General features: G+C 51.7%; 1 protein-coding gene across 1 annotated transcript; it reads right to left on the bottom strand.

Annotated features, from left to right (window-relative positions):
- Window position 1: 1 nt before the first annotated feature.
- On the bottom strand, window positions 2-19,184 carry LOC140605398 (ubiquitin carboxyl-terminal hydrolase 17-like protein 6). The gene is made up of 4 exons (XM_072777665.1): window positions 17,661-19,184; window positions 2,472-2,665; window positions 756-944; window positions 2-164 (listed from the first exon to the last, which is right to left on the bottom strand). Exons 1-4 carry the CDS (start codon window positions 19,182-19,184, stop codon window positions 2-4), a joined length of 2,070 nt encoding a protein of 689 aa, XP_072633766.1.
- Window positions 19,185-19,900: the final 716 nt, after the last annotated feature.

The raw sequence follows: 19,900 nt of genomic DNA, 5'->3' as shown, positions 1-19,900 counted from the left end.
CCTACTCCTCTGGGGTGGCCGCGGGTGCAGGTGGCTCTTCCTCATCAGGGCAGGGAATCATAGGTTCGACCAGCATCTGCACTACCTTAAACTCAGGAGCCAGCATCTCGGCTTTGACCAAGTCCTCAGCTCCAGCAGCCAGGACCAGCTCCATCACCCTGAAGCTTCAGCAGGCCCCACAGTCGGAGCTGGGGCGGGCTCCCGAGGTGGTTCACAGGGTTGCTTCGGTCCTATGGCTGGTTGCTCCATCGAGTTAGGAGGCTGCTCGGGCACATCCATGACCTTGAGAGCAGGGGTGGCACCTGCTCCTCCTCCAGGCTCGCAGGGGTGCAGGGGGCTCCTGCAGGGCGGAGCAGTGAACTAGACCAGTGACGACTTTGCCTCCCCAGTGGGTGCCTCAGCGCAGGCCAAGCCCTCAGCCCCAGCAGCCAGGATGGCCTCGATCCCTTCAGGCCCCGACGGGGCAGTAGGCCCCACGGTCAGAGCTGGGGCACACTCCAGAGCGGGTTCAGGGTGTTTTGCTCGGTCCAAAGCTGTAGCTCCAAGAAGACAAAGTATCACCATCAGGGCAGACTGTCCACGTTCCTCCCAAATCAAGGCCACTCTTCCCACTGCTCCACATGTGTGGGGGCAAGAGCCCTGGGAGGTGTCCCCAGCCCACAGCCCGTGGGGTGGGGTGTGAGCCCACCCCCTGCTCCCGGCCCAGCTGCATAGAGGCTGGATCCGCCGGGCACCCCCTGTCCCCGCTCGGCCACCCCCTCTGGCTCCGCTGCTGGAGGCGTCTGAATTGCTGGAGGTAACGCCGGGCATGGAGTTCCACGTCCGAGCCTGGCATGCGCTGCCTCATGAATTCCAGAATCATCCTCAGGGAGGGAAATTCTGGGAGCTGACAAAATTCATCCCGAAAATAATCCAGCCATATTTCCAGCATGCAGGAGATGGCCCTGGGGAGGGACAGGAGGGCACAGGTGTCAGAAGACAGGGCACCATCACTCACAGGTGTCCTGAGGAAGCCCTGCAGGACCCAGGGACCCGGCATCCCTTGCAGGATGTTGGAGGCAAGTCCTGATCCTCGTCCCCTTGCCACCTGGCGGACCTGCCTGCCACAGGCCTGCTCCCCGAGGAGGGGCTGGCACGCAGCCTCTGTGCTGGGGAGCCCACGGCCAGTGGAGTGACCATCACCATCTCTCCTGGGGAAGCGGGGGTCCCTCCTCAGCCTGGTCCCTGCCCACCTGCCCCTTGAGTCCACCGGCAGGCGTACGGGGACGGGGGGCATCTGGCCTGTCATTGCCCTCACTGCACACACTGTCTTCTGGGTAGGTCAGAGCCAGGAGGGCTCGGGCTCTGTGTCCTGCCAGGGCTTGCCAGGAACTGCCCAGGACCGCCACCTTCCCTCCTGTGGCTCTGTGCTGCCTCACTCCCGAGGGGGCCCTGGGGGTGTCCTTCCACTGACTCTAATCTCCCATCTCCCACGGGGCGGGGGCCGCCTGGTCCGGGAGCCCCCACCAGCCCTCCTGAGCACCTGCTGTGCCCCCTGGTCCAGGTGCTACCAGATTGGGGAGTGCAATGCTTCCCACCCCCTCTGCTCTGGCCCCAGGTGTGGGGCAGAGAGAGGGTTGGGGGGCATGGAGAAGGACTCCTTAGGGGTCCCAATGCCTCCCACCAAGCCCGCATCCCATCCACTGCTCTCCTGTGCTCTTTTCCAGAAGGGGCCTTAGACCTTTACCCTGTCACAGGAATTGCAGATGTGTGGGGTGAGGGTGCAGCCTCCCCACCCCACAGCCCCCTCACTGCCCTCCTGGAGAGGGAAGGCCCTCCTGCAGGAGCCGGAGTCACTCACATTTTCCAGCGCTGCAGGACCATGTCATTGTTACCCCACGCATCTACGATGCACCCATATCTAGAGGAGGGCGGGGGCATCCCATGAATTGTGCTGGGGACGTGACTTCTCATCATGGGGGCTGTCACCCTCTGACCCCGACTAGGCTGGAGCCCCGGGAGCCGTCACCTCTGTTCGTGGGGCCACGGGCAGCTCCCAGAGAATCGCCCGCACCTGCTGGGGACTCCTGAAGGCTTGAGCATGAAAGGGCTCCAGCCAGGCCCATGGCCCATATCCTAGTGGGCCTGAGGCACCCCGGGGTCCCCCGGTCTGGTTGCCCCAGGACACAGACCCCCGATGGACTCTCAAACCTCCCTTTCAATGGGGAAACAGGCCAGCTCAGGCCCCTGGTGATGGGTGGAGGAGGCACAAGTCTCCTCACAAGTGAGGAGGATGGCTGCTGAGCACAGGCACAGCCCCTCTGGCCGACCCGCCACAGGCCAGGCCCTGGGGCTGCCCTCCAGGACCTGCTAGGCCCTGGGTTACCCTGCTCCAGGTGGGGGAGCAGCCCGAGGCCGGGAAGCTCACACCATCCCCAGCCTCCCCACCAGCAGGTGACCCAGCCCTGGGCTGCGGAGGGGCAGGTGCTCACTCAGTGGACAGCAGGTCCAGCACCTCGTCCGTGGTGGCGAATCCACGATAGTCGTCTAAGAAGCTGCAAATGGAGATGACATCTCTGCGCTGCAAGGCGAGCAGCAGTTGTCGGACTTTGTGCTCCAGCAACTCCGTCCGGCTGGACTTCATCAGGGCGATCAGATGCCCATTCCCGGCCAAGGCCCCTGCACCCTGAGGTGGGAAGAGGGGACATGCATTCTGCAGGGAGCCGCCGCGAGGCCTGAGAATCTATTTGCAGAAGATAAAATTGACATTCTACATGGAAGAGTAGCCTTTGTCATAGTGCATGGATTTCCCTAAGGAAAGTACAAGGTGTGTTTTGGGGGTGGGTGCATGGCTCCAGGAGCATGAGAGGCAGCACACTGTAGACCCGGGAATTTCCACACAATGCAGCTGAGCAATGACTGATTCCCCACATGAGTCCAGGAGGGGCCACGTCTTGAGGTCTTCAGTCATCCCGTCAGGTGGCAGTGGGGTGGAGGACAATGTCTGAGGCCAGGAGCTGCCTCATTCACTATCAGTGTCTTCTGAGGATGAGGACACCTGTAGGTCACTGTGGAGGACACTCCAGGGGCCACAGACACAGGCTCCGTCCAACAGGTGGGTGGCAGGAGGGCCCTGAGCAGGTCCTGGCTTCTCAGGAGGAAGGATGAGGGAGCTGCGAGGAACCGGGAGCTCCAGCAGCTTCTGTCCAATCTGGTGAAGACCATTCTCAGGGGCTGAGTGGGGGCCCGCGCAGAGGGCGGCCGAGGGGGCTCGGTGCATGGCTGCAGCATCTCCAGGTGACGTGTGGCAGGTGTGGGCTGGGGGCTCTTGCTTGGCCAGAGGGCAGGTGTCTTCCTGGGCTGCGGGGGCCCAGCTGTGCATCCACAGGCATGACTGCTTCCTGGAGGACACAGATTCCCTGAATTCCCCACAGGGGCTCCCTGGATGCTCCTGCGGGTGTGCTAGCTGGGGCTCCACCGCGCTTTCTTTTGGGGGTTCTGGGTCCTGTCTAGGGGCATCTGGGCACATTTCTTGCCTGGAGTATGGAGGGGCATTTGGGAATTGTCTGCCAATTCGTTCCTGACAGCGGGACGGGTGTTCTCCTCAGGATACTTGGGTGGTGCCTGGGTGTGTCCTAACCCATGGCCCTGGGAGCCAGCCTGGAGCCCCTCGAGGGAGACTCTGCTGCACACCCAGGCTGTCAGCCCTGACACAGGGTTGGCGAGCTGGCTGTGGGGTGTCAGCGATCGGCACTTCCTGGGCACCAGGAGGTCCACCAGGTGGGCTGAGGCTAACTTTAGGGCTACTCAGAGGAGATGTGGAATGGGACTGGACAGTCTCATCAGGGGTCTCAGTATGTGTCTTCATTGGCAGGTTAGGCTCAGGGATTAAAACTTTCAGGTAAAAATGGAGATATCATATAAAACATCCTACACAAGCTTTTATTGAACTCCATGGGTACAGAATCAATATCCTAAAACATGGTGGCTTCAGAGATGACACTTTTATTCTCTTAGTGTCCAGGGATGACAAGTGAACATCAAGAATTCACCAGGGCCCCAGGGCTTGTGAAGCCCAGTCACTGACCAAGGCCTGTCAAAATGTTCCTGTTTCTCTTGGCCTCTGGTCAGTAAAGAAGACAAATAGACTTAGGTTTCAACCTTTCCTAGACTTATACAATTTCCTATACTTCATTATTCTTCACTATTTTATCCTGCACAAAGATGCCTCCTTTCCCAATGCAAAGGATCATGGTCACAAGTAGGAATGAATTGTCGTGACGACTCAAAAATGTTTCAGCAGACACTAGCAATTCTGTGGGCGGAAGAAGCCATAATGACACTTTCAAACCACAAGCTAACCAGGTGCCCTCCTACCTGCATCTACACCTGCCAAGCCCACAATGTGGAAAAAGGCACAAGCCTACAACATATTCCAACTGAATCAAGAGAATATAAAGGATATTGGGGTGGAATTCCCTGAGGAACAGTTAAAATGAGGCATATAAACACTGGATTAAGGATAGAGACTCTTGTAGGAAAGGGAGTTTCAAAGGAATGTTTCCCAAAAGCATAAAACCAGCCAGAGAATTTTTCTTGTGGTGGACCCGGGCCACACCTAGACAGAAACTGGTATTCATCAAAACCTTCACAATCTTTGTAGATTGGGATCATAGTCCAGAGAGATGGAAGTGTAGAAGCCAAGCAATGGATGCCATATTCCCAAATAATTGGTTACAGCTACAAACATTCTGGCTGGTGAGGAGAACGAGTTCCTATGTGATACCTGCGCTCCTTTGGGAGAGTGATCTTCCGTGTCCTAGAGCACTGACGTCTAACACTCCTTGGCTCACTTGAGGTTACTGAGGAAGAAAAAGGACATTCATAGAGATATCCATTGAACATAGAAACTGATCAAATTCGGTTCAGAAATGAGCAGGGGCAGTTAGGGAGGTTGAGAAAGACCTGAAGGTGCTGTCTGATGAGAGAGTCAAGATTAGGACCTGGGCTGGCCTGAAAGGTCTCTATGAGAAAGGGACCACACCCAAATCCCTTAATCCAATCAAGCAATTATAGCCGATTGGAAGATCTTGCTCTTTATGATATTTCAGTTTTTAACTGAAAGTTAGTTGACAAAATGGATATAACATCTTGAATAACCTCAAACCCTGACCCCATTTTTAATACCATTAGGTCTAAATTCAGCAGAAGTGTTGGTAAAATACCAATAGTTCAGGAAACATGAGTCCTGAGGCTAATTCCGATGCTAAAATGTACCAATATAATTTCACTTGCAGAAATTCCAATCTCCACCAAATCCACATGGACTCACACCTCCATTCACAGAGACACACAGACAGGCACACACACGGAGTCATAGAAATCGCTCTCATGAGGACATCATTAGCCTGTTGAAGCTGCTGATTGGCTCAATCCCTGCAGCAGCTAAGAGGATTAGGTGGATGTCTTTGAAGTGGCTGAAATGTCACGTGACCTTGGGGCAGTATAAAAGTCCGGGAGCAACGGAAGTGGCCATTCCTGACCATCCCTCTCTCCCACGGGACACCCAGTCTCCTGCAGCGGAGTCTGTCCAGGACCTTTCTCAGCCTCTCCTGATGGGCGTGAGGACCACAAGTGCACTTCAGGTGAGTTTTCGGGCCACTGGTCCGACCTTCCCTGACAGAGCAATGGGACAGTGAGGAAATGATGGAGGGATTGGCCTTTCCTCCACGGGTTAAGGACTCTTTCTGGTCTAACATGTTCTGAGGACAGAGACTGAACCAAGGCATGGCTGTGAATGCCCTGGACACCCGGAGGTTCCAATGCCAGTGGAATGGGGCCTCAGGTGTCACATTGGTGTGGGGTGGTGGACGAGCAGGGACAGAAGGCCTGTAAATGTCTCACTGGGCCCTGCAGACCTAGAGAAGACACAGGATCAGGGCGCCTGGGCAGCTCCGTTTTTTCAGGGACTGACTTGGGTCGGGTTGTGATCTCAGGCTCTGGAGATGGATCCAGGCCCTCACTGGGTTTCTGATAACTGAGTGTCTGCTTCTCCCTCTGTCCTTCCTACAGCTCAGGTGATCACTCTCCCTCATACACACACACACATACACTCACTGTCCCATAAATAATTGACCTTTTTTTCAATAGAAGAATTACCTGGTTCCCAAGGTGAAAAGAAATTCACCTCCCAAACCTTCAATGGCAGTTAATTGGGGGCACTGCCACGAACACATGGAATGGAAGTGTTCAGATGGGCAGCTTCCCATCGAGTAGAGAAGAATGTGTTTTCCCAATGAATTTGGACTTAACTATGGCTTCCTCTGGAGTCACAAGGGGCATTCAGATATGAGAGAGGGAAGCCCACTTTCCTGACGCTTTTGCCCTTTGCGTGTTCCATGGTGCATCCCACTGGACCTCAATTGGGAGAGGTCCCGCCCTTGGTTTTGCTCCCACAGGGGATTTGGAGAGACTTAATGATAGTGTCAACAAGAGTCCTTCCTTAAGGGCGGCCTTCCTCAGAGCGGGGATGTGGCTTGGCCAGGAGAGCGTAGGCAGGAAGGAGGAAAGAGAAGTGACAGGGGGAAATGTGTTTGGCACCACTGTCCTGAAGCTCACTAAGGCCTCTTGGGAAGATGGTACAGTGAGGACGCCTAGGTCAGGTGAATAGGACTCTCTTGTTTCTTTTCCCTCAGGCTACCCGAAACCCATCCCTGAAGCAGACTGACTTGTCCCTCCAGAAGGTGGGACTGATGGCGGCTGGTCATGCCCACCTTGGGCCCGACAGTCCCTTGAGACCCCAGAAAGGCAAGAGGCCACAGATAGCAGGACTGGCCCTCAGAGTTCCCAGTCCAGAGGAGGAGGATCCCAGGGTGAGTGGGGAGGCTGGCATGGGTTTTGAAGCAGGAGCTCTGCCAGGAGTCTTGAGACAGGCTAGGCTCCCAGAAGATCGTGGCCCAGACTCAGTTGTCCATCGTGACATGGGCAGGAAATCCCCCAGGCTACACACTGGGACACTCAGAGGCTCTGAGCATCAGCCCCAGGGCACCATAAGATCAGATCGAGCCTTGTGTTTGTCCCCAGTCTTAATGATGTTTCCACCTGTCCTCAACCTGACACCTCCAATCCCTCTTCCCCTTTCCTTCCTTCCACGGGATGGGGAGTAAGCATCCAGAGGTCTTCACTATACTGACACCTCACTAGCAGATACGATGTCCCCTGTCCTCATCCCATGTGCCACTCCATGAGGATGGCCTCCCATTCGTGTGCTTGACAGATTCACTGGCATTTGAGTGGATGCACTGACCGTTGCCCCTTCCTCCCACAGGTGAAGTGCAGGGACTGTGGCGCCATTGGACACAAGGCATCAAGCACCAGATGCCCCATAAAACACTGAGCACGACCCTCGTTCCCGTGGCCTTGGGCTCCAGGAGGCTGAAGGAGAATGTGGAGCCGGGGAGTCATCGGGACCCAAGACACCAGGCTGGGCTCTTGAACCAGGCTGAGAGGGAGAAGGCAGGGAGACGAAGGTGAGGAATGGGGCTTGTGACCCGATGCCAGGGCTGATACGACAGACCCCGAGTCCGTGTGCATGCACAGTGTGCAGGGCTGCTGCGGGCAGAGCCAGGCTGGGCGAGGCAGGCAGAGGAGCTCCCAGACTAACAGGGTCCACATTTGGGTGATGGAGCTGTCCCTGCTGATTTGGTGTGGGGTTTGCGGCTGGACAAATGTCCCTGCACCAGTGAATGTATGGAGCTTGGCACATGCCAAGGCAGACCCTTTCAGACTCTGAATGTAAGAAACTGCCTGGACGACCTGTTCAGCTCCCGATAGTTAGGATGAGGGGCAGAGGTGGGCGTAGAGTGGCTGCGGAGGGAAAGGACCAGGTTGGCCCAAGCCCCGAGCAGGTGTCCGGCTGGAATCCAGGGAAGGGAGTTCCTTCTCCTTTCTATGCCTTCATTTCTGGTGCAGGCAGGAAGCCGAGCAGAGGAAGGCCCTGCTCCACAGGTTCCCCAGGAGACCCCGGGAGGGGCAGAAGCGCACCTGGAAGGAAGACACGGAATCTTGTGACTATGTGAGGGTGAGTGTGCGCTGCGTCCCGGGCTGTGCCCTTCTGGACTCGCTGGGCTCCATGGGCCTCCTGGGGGAGACGGGGCTCCACTTCCTCTCTGACCAATGGCAGTTGAGCAGCGTGGATTTGCACACTTTTTTCCCTTGGTGCCCATGATGTTGCCTTATGCCTGGTATTTGGGCGAACACTGGCTGTTTGACGTGTGAAGGTCATTGGCGGGCACTCCTGGAGCACATACCAACCTCAGAGAAGAACAGGCCGCTGTCCTTTGTGACACATCATCCCACACTGACCATCCCCACTCAGGAGCTCCCACCATGACTCTCCAGCTGCAGGACTCCTATCGCCTCATGAGCAGAGAGGATGGAAGCGCTGGTCCAATGGAGGAAGCATCGCTGTGAGGCAGGACTTTGCGTGTCCCCCCCATGTCTCAAGGGCATCAACAGCATCCTGTCAGGCCTTTGTTTGGACGAGCCCTGCAGCCAGATTCCCTACTCCTAGGTCAACAGATCCCAACTCTTTCTTTCCCTGTTCCGGGGGAGGGGGTGGTTACTAAGGTCGTGGGCGTTTGTTGGTTTCTTTCCTGAATGTTCATTTTGCCTTGGTGCCGGGGCCAAACTCATGGAGTCCCGTGTGTTTTCTTTTCCCACAGTGTCCACACATGCCGATGCTCGTCTACACCAAGAGGAGGCCTTCTATCCCTGAGCCTGCCCTGCCGATGGAACCACGTACTCAGCCCCCTGACATAAGACTCCGGTCCCATTCCACCTCTCGTCTCAGAAGCCCTCAAGTTAGCCTCAGCCCACCTGGTGGACGTCCTAGTGCCCAGGAAGTGCCGATCGCTGACACCCCTCTGCCGGCTCGCCAACCCTGTGTCAGGGCTGACAGCCTGGTTGTGCAGCAGAGAACCAAGAGGCCCTGCAGAGTCTCCCTCGAGGGTCCCCAGGCTGGCTCCCAGGGCCATGGGTTGGGACACACCCAGGCACCACCCAAGTATCCTGAGGAGAACACCCGTCCCGCTGTCAGCAACGCATTGGCAGACAATTCCCAAATGCCCCTCCAGACTCCAGGCAAGAAATGTGCCCAGATGCCCCTAGACAGGTCCCAGAACCCCTGAAAGAAACCGTGATGGAGCCCCAGCCAGCACACCTCCGGGATCATAAAGAAAGTCCCTGTGGGGATTTCCGGGAGTCTGTGTCCTCCAGGAAGCAGACGTGCCCGTGGATGCACATTCGGGCCCCGGCAGCCCAGGAAGACACCTGCCCTCCGGCCAAGCAAGGGCCCCCAGCCCACACCTGCCACACCTCACCTGGAGATGCTGCAGCCGTGCACCAAGCCCCCACGGCCGCCCTCTGCGTGGGCCCCCACTCAGCCCCTGTGAATGGTCTTCACCAGATGGACAGAAGTTGCTGGAGCTCCCGGTTCCTCGCAGCTCCCTCATTCCTTCCTCCCGAGAAGCCAGGCCCTGCTCAGGGCCCCCCTGCCCCCCACATGTCGGACGGAGCCTGTGTCTGTGGTCCCTGGAGTGTCCTCCACGGTGACCTACAGGTGTCCTCATCCTCAGAAGACACTGAGAGCGAATGAGCCAGCTCCTAGCCTCGGACATTGTCCTCCACCCCACTGCACCCTGACGGGGTGACTGCGGACCTGAGGACGTGGCCCCTCCTGGACTCATGTGGGGAATCAACACTTGCTCAGCTGCTTTGCATGGGAATTTCCGGGTCCACAGCCTGCTTCCTCTCATGCTCCTGGGGCCGTGCACAGACACTGAACCCCAAAGGCACACAATGCCCTTTTTTTAGGGAAATCCGTGTGCTGTGGAGAAGGCTACTCTTCCCTCTGGAATGTCAATTTTCTCTTCAGCAAATAGATTCTCCAAGAAGTGGAGGGAATTTCGAATGAGCACTTGTCACTCCAATGGAAATAGAAACTCAGACTTTAAGCTCTCATTGGCATACACATGTCTGCATTTGGGTTTTCAGCTGCGAACAGCCCCTGTGGGCTCTGCAAATGGACACTGTGTTTTCTCCTGAGATGAGTTTTCTAGACTGTGGTGGTAGCTTTGTGGGCACTGTGATGGGCAATATTTCATCTGCGCATTTCGATTATTCTCAGCCATAATTTAGAATCGTGTGTAGTGTTTTATTTCCCTTAATAAAATGTTACCACTGATGAATAGCGTGCATGTGTTTCATTTGATTTGGTTTCTGGGTTTTTTTAATCTCAGCAATTCTGAAACTCTCTATAGTTAATTTAATTCCTCCAGCCTTAATTAACTGAGAGGAGACAACAGCGTGATAGTTTTGGGGGATATGTAGACTTTGAGGGTCTCCTGCACACCCAGTCTCCTTGGTGAAGTACTGCATAGGGAACATTGACCCTGTGCACCCTGTGAGGGAGCCCTGTGTACTGTATGGGCCCTGGGTCACAGGTTGGTCTTTAATGGGATGAGTGGGTGGTTTCCCTCTATACATATTCTGGATCCATCTTTAATGTTGGATCATGATGCCTCCTTTCTGAGACCTGGGCAAGGAGATTTTTTACCCTCCTGATGATTTCCTAAGGAGGCAATGGTTGACAAGTCGTCCAAATAGCACGAGACCAAGGCCACAGTCTCTATCTATCTATCTATCTATCTATCTATCTATCTATCATCTATCTATCTATCTCATTCTCTCTCTGTCTCTCTTTCTCAGGGTTATCTCTGATATGGGCCCATGGGAAAAAAACAATACAACACCATGCCAAATGAAACCAAACCACACCAAGCACCTCCATACTTGTATTTAGAGAATTTCTTTTTTTTGGAAAAACAACTGACTGCTCTTTTCTCACTCCAAAGCATCTGTTTAAGGGTGTTCCCTCTGTCTGTGCAGATGCCTGTAGGTGGAGGTAGAAGAGCTCCTCTATGAGCACACTAGGGTTTAAAAAGTCAGAATGCAGTAGAAAAGCCACAGTGTGTGATCCTTCTCCCACCCCCAACCCCTAAGTAACTCCCATTCAGGCAATCATTATGTGACCCAGGTCAGAGTCTGGCCCCTTGAGCCTCAAGCCCATGTCTCATCCCATGGATGCCGCCCTATTGCTATCTCATGGCTTCTGAGGAAAATGCAGCTTCCTGGGCACTCATGGGATGTGTGCAGTAATAGAAATGTTCCCTACTTTCTGGAAGCCTCAGAAGATCCCAGAGGTCCAAGGGTGCGAAGGCCTATCATCATGAGGGGATGCTGGGATTGGAACTAGCAAAGTAGCCTAAGAATTCTTGGACTTCCAGGAATATAGGGCGCAAGGGTGAGGATGCAGGCAGGCTTGAGCATAGGGCTTTAATGCTGGGCTCTCCAGCAGAATTGGGACTTCATGTGCAATTGAGAGGATTCCTTCCATGTGCACAGGGAGTCCAGAGAGAAAGGCTAGCGGAAGAAAGTCTGAGCAGGCCTGTTCTCCCCCTCTAGTCACCTTACATGTCTTTTGCTTCCCTGCCATCAAAACACCAAACCAAACCAAACCAAAGCAAACCCAACCAAACAGAGCCAAACCTATCTTCCCAAAGCAAAATCCACTCTCATCCAGATATGGAAGACGACAGAGTTATCTGAGCAAGCTGGTATAGGTTATGGATATTAGTAATAGATGGATTTAGAACAGTTGGAAGCACATTGGGTGAATCCTCCCCTCCTTCAGCCTTGGGGAAAAATGGGGCCACTTGAAGGTGGCAGGATTAGAAGCAGTGAGCAGCCAGCTTTGAGTGTGGAAATGATGCTGAGGACCTGGGGTCAGTGTGAGCATGTCTGACCGTGTCCTCATGCATCCCTCATCCCATTGCTTATCTTCTCTTTATATTGAAAGACCATTTGTCCAAACCAGCGTGGGTGGAGTGTTGGCAGCAATGTTTTTGGTCATATACAACCAGCACCGATTTGAAAACCCAGAGCACCTACACAAAGAAATGACAAACTACCGTGTAAGTCAATGACCTACAGCCTTGTATGGCGACAGACTTCTTTTCAGGAAATTATGGGCACAAAATATATATTGAGAAGTTAACCTATAAACCCGGCGTTTGATAATATTTGGAAATGCAAAGAGGCAATGAAATGCTTATATTTCAGGAGTTAAATGCATCCTGCCTGATTAGATCATGTTGATTGAATCACAGCCCCTTCACAATCCACCCCCACCTTTGACTGAAGAGAAGGTGCCTGGCAAGGACCCATCTCCCACAAGGAATTGCTCCATATCCCAGCAACTCTAACCTGTCCAGAACACTTGACAGTCATCCGTCTGTGTAACAATCTCCTGACAAGGAAGAGGTGGGCACAGGATTTCAGATCACTTCCACTCCAATTTTGGTCCTTGCGTGACACCTCAGAAAGATATTCTCCACTGAATGAATGTGGGTTTTGAGGTTAACTAATGGGTGCTATGTAACAATTATATTTCTTAGGGGCAAGATTGACTAATGCATTGTTGAAAGGTAATTAATGCGTGATTATACAGATTCTTATGATTTGGGAGGCCATTCTCATGCTGTTTTAAACTTTGGTGACATATACATGCATTTAATGTTTCCATTATTTCCTTTAAGAATGAATTATAACATTCACGAATCACAGTTATTAGAAAAATAATGTGACAGTTTGAATTTTGTAGAGAAAATATCAGGGTTTTTAAAATTTTTATTTATTCATCAGACAGATCGAGATAGAGAGCTAAGCGGATAGATCTGTGCCAGTTGGAGAGTGAGATGGAGCCTCTCACTGAGCAGGGATCCAGACTGTGCACGGCAGACCCCAAAACCAAACCACATTGTTGGAAAAATCTTGAAAATGTCTCTGAGTTGGGAGGTGGATCGGACACGAGAGAGCAGGTCAGTGTAGCAAAGTGCAAAGGACTCAGTGCTTCCCACACCCTGAAATACTGAGTAACACCGGGCTCCCTGGATCTAATCGACTTGGATGTGGGGACATAGATGCCAAGACATGAACACGTTTCATTGTTTGTTTCTGTTTAAGATTTATTTGTTTATTTGTTTGAGACAGGGAGAGACCAGAGAGAGACCACAGAGTAGCGGGAGAGAGGGGGCCCGACAAAGAGAGGGAGAGAGATTCTCAAGGAGACTCCCCAGTGGCCGTGCTGCTGGATTCGGGGCTCCCTCCCACATTCCTGAGACCCATATGTCTGGCGTTACTTTTCATTTCCAGGTAAGAAGCATGAGACAGCAAGGCCCTCAAGCAGACATTATCTAGGACACTCCAAGGGCAAAAGCAGCCACATTGGAAGGAATTGGCAGCATCGGATTCCCTCCTGACGGCCGGGCTCTTCCTTATCCACCACCGTCTCCCGTCTGTGCACCCAGAGTGTCTTCACTCCATGCTCTTCTTCCGTGAGGGATTTCTTAAAATTCCATTCTCTCCCCGAGTTCCCTCCCTTGCTTATGGAGTCTTCAGGTTCCATGTGTCCTTCAATTCTTTGCTTCTGTGTGATCGCTGACATGTGAGCCCCAACATGCTAGAGCCACCACGTGGAACTGATTTACTGAGATGTCTCCAAATGGAAAAAGCCCTAATGCAACAAAATGTATTGATTCCATATATATTCCAAATCGTGTATCACACACAGTATCACTAAAAATTTTTAAGACAGCTATGGTTTTCTTTTTAATATTCCCCTGGCTATTCAGGGTCTTTTCTATTTCCACACAAATCTTAAGATCATTTGTTCCAAATCTCTAAAGAAAGTCCTCAGTGTTTTGATAGGGATTGCATTAAATGTGTGAATCGCCCTGGGTACCCTTGACATTTTCATTATATTACTTCTTCCAATCCTTGAGCTTGGAATATTTTTCCATCTCTTTGTGTCTCCCTCCATTTCCTTAAAAGTGTTCTGTAGTTTTTAGGGTATAGATCCTTTACCTCTTTGGGTAGGTTGATTCCTAGGTATCTTATGTTGAATAGCAGGGGTGAGAGTGGCCATCCCTGCCTTGTTCCTGATCTTAGGGGAAAGGCTCCCAGTGTTTCCCCATTGAGAATGATGTTTGCTGAGCTGTTTCCGTAGATGGCTTTTAAGATGCTGAGGAATGTTCCTCTATCCCTACACTCTGAAGACAGGATTAGCTCGGTCCACTGCCAGAAGAGTGAATGCAATGGCTTCTTCAAAAGAAACTAAAACACTGTATTGAAACCTTCTCATCTGACCCTCTGGTAACAGGAGGCTAATGTATTTTATGTCCCCTTATCACCACAGGGGTGGGGTTCTTTTCCCATTAAAATGAGCACTTTTAATAATATCACCGTGGAATGGATTGTTCTCATCTCCATGCCTTTACTGTGCTTGATTTCTATGAAGTGGAGAGGCAGAGCTAAGATGTGGTCCATCTGTGGTGTCTTCTATTGGAGCAGCTGGTAATGGGATGATGCACACCTCACAGGAGGAGACAATCTCCCTAGAAGCTGTTTCCTGTCTCCTGCCTGAGCTCAAACCTGCCACGAGACACATGCCCTAGGATATCTCCTGTGAAAAGTCCTGACTTTGTTTTCTCCTGCTGGACAACAGAAAAGCTCAGGAAGGGGAGTCAGGTAATCCTTCTGCTTACATTCACCCACCATGGCCAGGAACCTACCCTCCTTGTCAAGCTCACAGATCATTGATTGGATGTGGCCTCCCAGATTAAACCTCCATATACTGCCATGGAATCTAGCCTTGGGGCTGTCCCCAAAACTCAGTTTCAGCCCAGATTTCTATTGTGAAAACAATTCCAGCCTGAAATCTTGCCGCAGGTTGATGGAGCCAGGACTCAACACATTGTAGCCTGGAAACAGGTATGAGGTCCACCTAGAACTCCATCCAGGATTGGCAATTCCAGTTTCCCAGGAAAGAACTCATGAATCTGGGGATCTCTGGGTGGCTCAGCGGTTTGGCGCCTGCCTTTGGCCCAGGGCATGATCCTGGAAACCCGGGATCGAGTCCCACGTCAGGCTCCGGGCACGGAGCCTGCTTCTCCCTCCTCCAGTGTCTCTGCCCCCCTCTCTGTCTATCATAAATAAATGAATGAATGAATGAATAAATAAATCTTTAAAAAAAAAGAACTCGTGAATCTGTTCTGTGGGTCGCTCTGCAGATTCTTTGGTCTGTCCTCATGACTAATAGATCTTGATATAGAGAGACACCCCTCGATTGACTAATGGATACCTGGACAGGATGAGCATTGACGTCCAGACACCTAACCAGAGAATCCATCTGCTGACTGCCCAGCCTCCACCGTCCCCACAGTGTGCTATCCAACCATCTCCCGTCATCCCTCCTAGGGGTCTCTGCTAGCCTTGGGCAGAGATGGTGTGCTTCTGGTTCAATCTACTCCTCCCCCTTAATTTCTCATACAAGCATCTTCCTGGTCAGAGCTCTCATAATTGAAGAGACCCTGAAGAATAATGTCCCTATGTCCCATTGCATTTCTTCTTAAATGGCTGCTGGCGCTTCCCCTATATTGAGCCAGTGAGTAGGAGTGAGAAATTCCCATGGGGGGAGGATATGAATTTGAGCTGCAGGTGACCTAGAGGTGGCTGTGGAATTCCACTCAGGGGAAGCAGGCAAAGAAGCCTCTGTGAGGAGCCAGCCTGGAAATAAAACAACTGTTTCAAGGTTCTGAAATACTGGGGAGAAAAAGCCTGCACACCAAATCATATGTGGGAATTTTTTATTAAGAATAAAAAACCACACAACTTCGTAATAACATTTTAGAGCAAAAACAAACAAAGCAGATGCAATATTCTGCATAACAATTTCAGAGAAATAATATCAACAAGTACAGAAAATGTCTTCTAGGAGAAAACATGGTGTAATTTGCAGAACTCTGGATGGGATCTTTTTCTAAATCAGAAATTCAGACATTTATAAAACAATTTCAGATTAACTTGTTAATTTCTGTTTACAACCAAGTTACAAATTGCCAGGATGATTTCCCTACATTTGTTAGAAAATGGATTTCACTAAGACAAACTTGACATTCCGGATTGGGAAGCACGCTTTGACAGTCCTATAGATTTACCTAACGAAAAACTGTAGCATCTGTGTAGTGGGGGGAGTGTATGTGTAGGCGCACAAAAGCAGGACACTCAGCACGTGGTGGACTTGACCGTTTCCATCCAGTTCAGCGGAGGAATTGCTGGTTCACCACAACAGTCCAGGTGGAGACATATCCTCATTCCCACAGACACCTCCTCAGGGTCCTCTGCTGTGGAGGACAAGTCCCCGAGTCCATGAGCTGTCTCATTCCCTATGACAGTCTTCAGAGGACGGGGATACCTGCAGGTCCTCTTACGGAACTCTTGGCAAGACATGCACACAGGTTCCCTCACTTTTTATGACACAGTAAACTGTAATGGTCAAAAGAAACACAATTTCCAGACATGAAAGAAACCCTGACACTTTATATCTCTAATCTGTTTTTGTTACATGAAAATCTAAAAAAAAGCGTGATTTCTTCTGCACAGATCCTATTGTCCCTTACTCTCCAGTAAGGGTGCATGTCCAAGTTTGAATACAGAGTGAAAATAACATTATGATGTGATGTTACAACTGCACATCTACGGTCACACTCAGAGGCGTTTGCTGGTCATGCAATAATTTCCATTCTACAAAGAACTTGTCAAACTCCTCTGTAAGAAATGAAATGATAACACAGAACACCTATAACCTGACCTCAAAAAGCTTTTGCTAGATTCATGAACTTGGCACTGTTTTCCAGAGGTATCAACCCAGGTCCAAATTTGAATTTGAACTGGTCTGAAATCCAGAGTCCACTGCTTCTGGGTCAGGAGGTGCCACAGAGCAGATGGTAGCAAAATAGTCATAAAAAGTTATGTTCAGTGGGAGGCTGGGCATTTCCCTTTGGAATAAGAGTCCTTGTTAGTTTGCTTCTCTTCAGTCTTAATGTGGGAGAGAGTGAAGGGAACATAATAAAATCACTGTGGTTCAATCAGGTCTGGATGCAGTTATTGCCCCAAAAGTAAGCACTTAATTTCCTTCCTACAATTTCCAAGCATTGACCAAGACACATCGCTAGCAAGACCCAATACATACTTATGTGTTCAGACAAAATTCTTTCAATATAAATAGAAGAAAAGCATTGGGAAGTGGGGAGCATGATGAGAGTGTCAAACATACTGACTTCAACCCCAGGTCCTCAGCATCATATCCACTCTCAACCCTGACTGCTCACTGCCTCTCACCTGCAAGTGGCCCCCACTCTCCACAAGGCTGAAGGAGAGGCAGGTTCCTGGATTGACCCCATATGAAATCCACACTATCCCAATATAAGATCATGACAAAGACCCAGGTTTAAATATCAGTGTCTCCTAGTTTCAGTTGAAGGCCATATCCCATGAACACACCAGATAGATGGTTCTTCCATACATACAGAACACACACTTCACACAACACAAAATATTTCCAGTATGGGACTGTGTTCGGGTTTGGAGTGTGTGAGTGACGCTGTGTGTGTGGGTGTGTGCGCCCATGTGCACCAAAGTTAGGAGACACATCCCTGGACTGCTTCCCCAGAACTCTGTCCCTTCTTGCTCGTCCTCTTGGTAGGTCGGGCTCTCCCTGGCACACGCGGGACTTTGGCCACGTCCCCGGCCACCTGAGGTGGGAGCATCCCAGCCGCAGTGGTGAGCAGGTCGACGGTCTGCTGAGGATGATTCTTCGGCATCTCAGGTCTGTATTTGGAGTGGTGAAGGATGACTGCGTTCGCAGGAAGAGCAATTTCTCTTCTCCTGACATTAAGTTCAGGCTTAGGGCGGTTGCATTCTTGGAGGCATCTCCACTGGTCTAATGTCATTTGTTGCCTTGAGGTCTCTTCCCCACGCTCCTCCAACGCAGGAAGGTTCACGGAGGGATCCGTTGCCGGCTCTCCTGAGGCCTCACCCACCACTGTGGGGTCTGCCTCGGGAGATGCGAGTCCTCCCTCTTTGACTGACTCCCTCCCAAGGTCTCTCTCCAGATCAGTCTTCTGCATATAAAAGAGGACATAGGCAGGTTGGCGCAGCTCGCAAGTCACATCACAGGCGCTGACCTTAGCATCATCCATTTTATACCACTGGCCATTTCCTGCCTTTACGAAACAGAAGTAATGTCCGCTGTGGCAACTCCTCCCAGCGTGCACCAGCACGGCATAGAGCACATAAACCAAGGGTCCTGCCCTCTGCTCAGACAGGTAGTGTTGCATGTCAAGGCGCTCAGGATATTGCACCTCCTTAGTCATTTTGTTGCCTGTCAAGTCTGAGAATCGTCTCAAGACCAGGATGAGGACCTTCGGGGAAGTGTGCAAAGTCAACACCTTGGACGCAGGCACCTTCTCCAGACACTTACGACAATGGTAGGCATTTTCACCTTCCAGCAGTTCGGGCTTCACCAACTGCTCCAAAGCTTGGCTGACGCTGTGAGCATCCCCGATGTCCAGGCTGATGTCCAGGTAAGGTTCCAGAGTGCTCGAAATGCCTTGGCAGTGGAGACACTGGATTTGAGACCTCCAGTACCCCCCAAAGAGTTGCTGGATGAGGGTGCTGTCCTGAGGACGCTCAGGGTCTGAGAGCTTGTCCTCAGGCAAGCATGCTTGCTGCATTGCATCCAGAATGAACATGAGATACTCATGGGCATCTTCCTGCTTGTGTCTGTGGAAGGCGGCGAGCAGGAGTGGCAGGGGCCGGAGCACACGTCCAGGATGGCAGAGAACCCGCGTCAGGTGAGCCTGCAGGGTACACAGCATGCAGGATGTCTGCCTCCTATAGGTGGTCCCGTGCTGCTGGGACAGCATGTAGCTGGCGAGGGGCTCTGTGTAGGTCAGACACTGTAGGGTCGCATTCACATAGCAAGTGTTGCCCATGTTCTGAAGCCCGGCTCCCACCTGGGAAAGGCTCTTCCAACTCAGAGGCGTCTTGGTGGGAGGCAGTCCTGCTGATGCGGGAGCCAACGGGTCAGTCGGGGAGGAGAGTGTCTTTGATGCAGGGGATGTCGTCTCGGGCACAGAGGGTCCTCCGTGGACTTCAGCACCGCCTCTCCTTGACCAGCATGACTGGGGTTTGGGAGAGGCGCTGAACTGAGGCTCCTCTGAGGGGTGGAGGTGGGCAGCCTCCATGTCTGCAGAAACAGTGTCCACAAGATACATTCAACCAGGAGCTTCGGGTCGCAAAGGGATGCTCCTCTCACTGTGCCAGTTTCCAAATGTCAGATAGTGAACCTCACCTCCACCTTTATGGCTTTTGGGCCCTGGGATAAGGCACAAAGTCCTCTAATCCACTCTAATTGCTTGATTGGATTACGGGATTTGGGTGTGGTCCCTCCCTGAGGGAGACCATTCAGGTCAGCCCAGCTCCTATTCTTGCCTCCCACAACAGGCAACTTTCAGATTATTCTCAACCACCTCAACTGTCCCTGCACCTTTCTCAACAGAATTTGTTCAGAGTTTCTATGTTCAGAGGAAACCTTTTTGAATGTCCTTTCCTTTGAGTAACCCCAAGGGAGCCAAGGAGTGTTAGACGTTAGTGCTCTAGGACAGGGAAGATCACTCTCCCAAAGGAGCTCAGGTATCACATAGGAACTCGTTCTCCTCACCAGCAGAATGTTTGTAGCTGAAACCAATTATTTGGGAATATGGCATCCATTGCTTGGCTTCTCCACTTCTATCTCTCTGGACTATGATTCCAATCTACAAAGATTGTGAATGTTTTGATGAATACCAGTTTCTGCCTTGGTGTGGCCCGGGTCCACCACAACAGGAATTCTCTCACTGGTTTAATGTTTTTGGGAAACATTCCTTTGAAACTCCCTTTCCTACAAGAGTCTATATCCTAA

This window comes from Canis lupus, chromosome 15 (genome assembly GCF_048164855.1).
Source record: "Canis lupus baileyi chromosome 15, mCanLup2.hap1, whole genome shotgun sequence".
NCBI lineage: Eukaryota > Metazoa > Chordata > Mammalia > Carnivora > Canidae > Canis > Canis lupus.
Note: the sequence above shows the minus strand (reverse complement) of the source record. Positions and strands in the feature narration are given on the sequence as shown.

Excerpts from the sequence above, each read along its gene's own strand:
- LOC140605398 (XM_072777665.1), bottom strand. The coding sequence starts at position 19,184 with ATGGAGGCTGCCCACCTCCACCCCTCAGAGGAGCCTCAGTTCAGCGCC. Across the intron at positions 2,666-17,660 it reads ACGTGGCCAAAGTCCCGCGT|GGTGCAGGGGCCTTGGCCGG; the intron begins GTGCCAGGGAGA and ends TTCCCACCTCAG. Across the intron at positions 165-755 it reads CAGCAGCGGAGCCAGAGGGG|CTTCAGGGTGATGGAGCTGG; the intron begins GTGGCCGAGCGG and ends GGCCTGCTGAAG.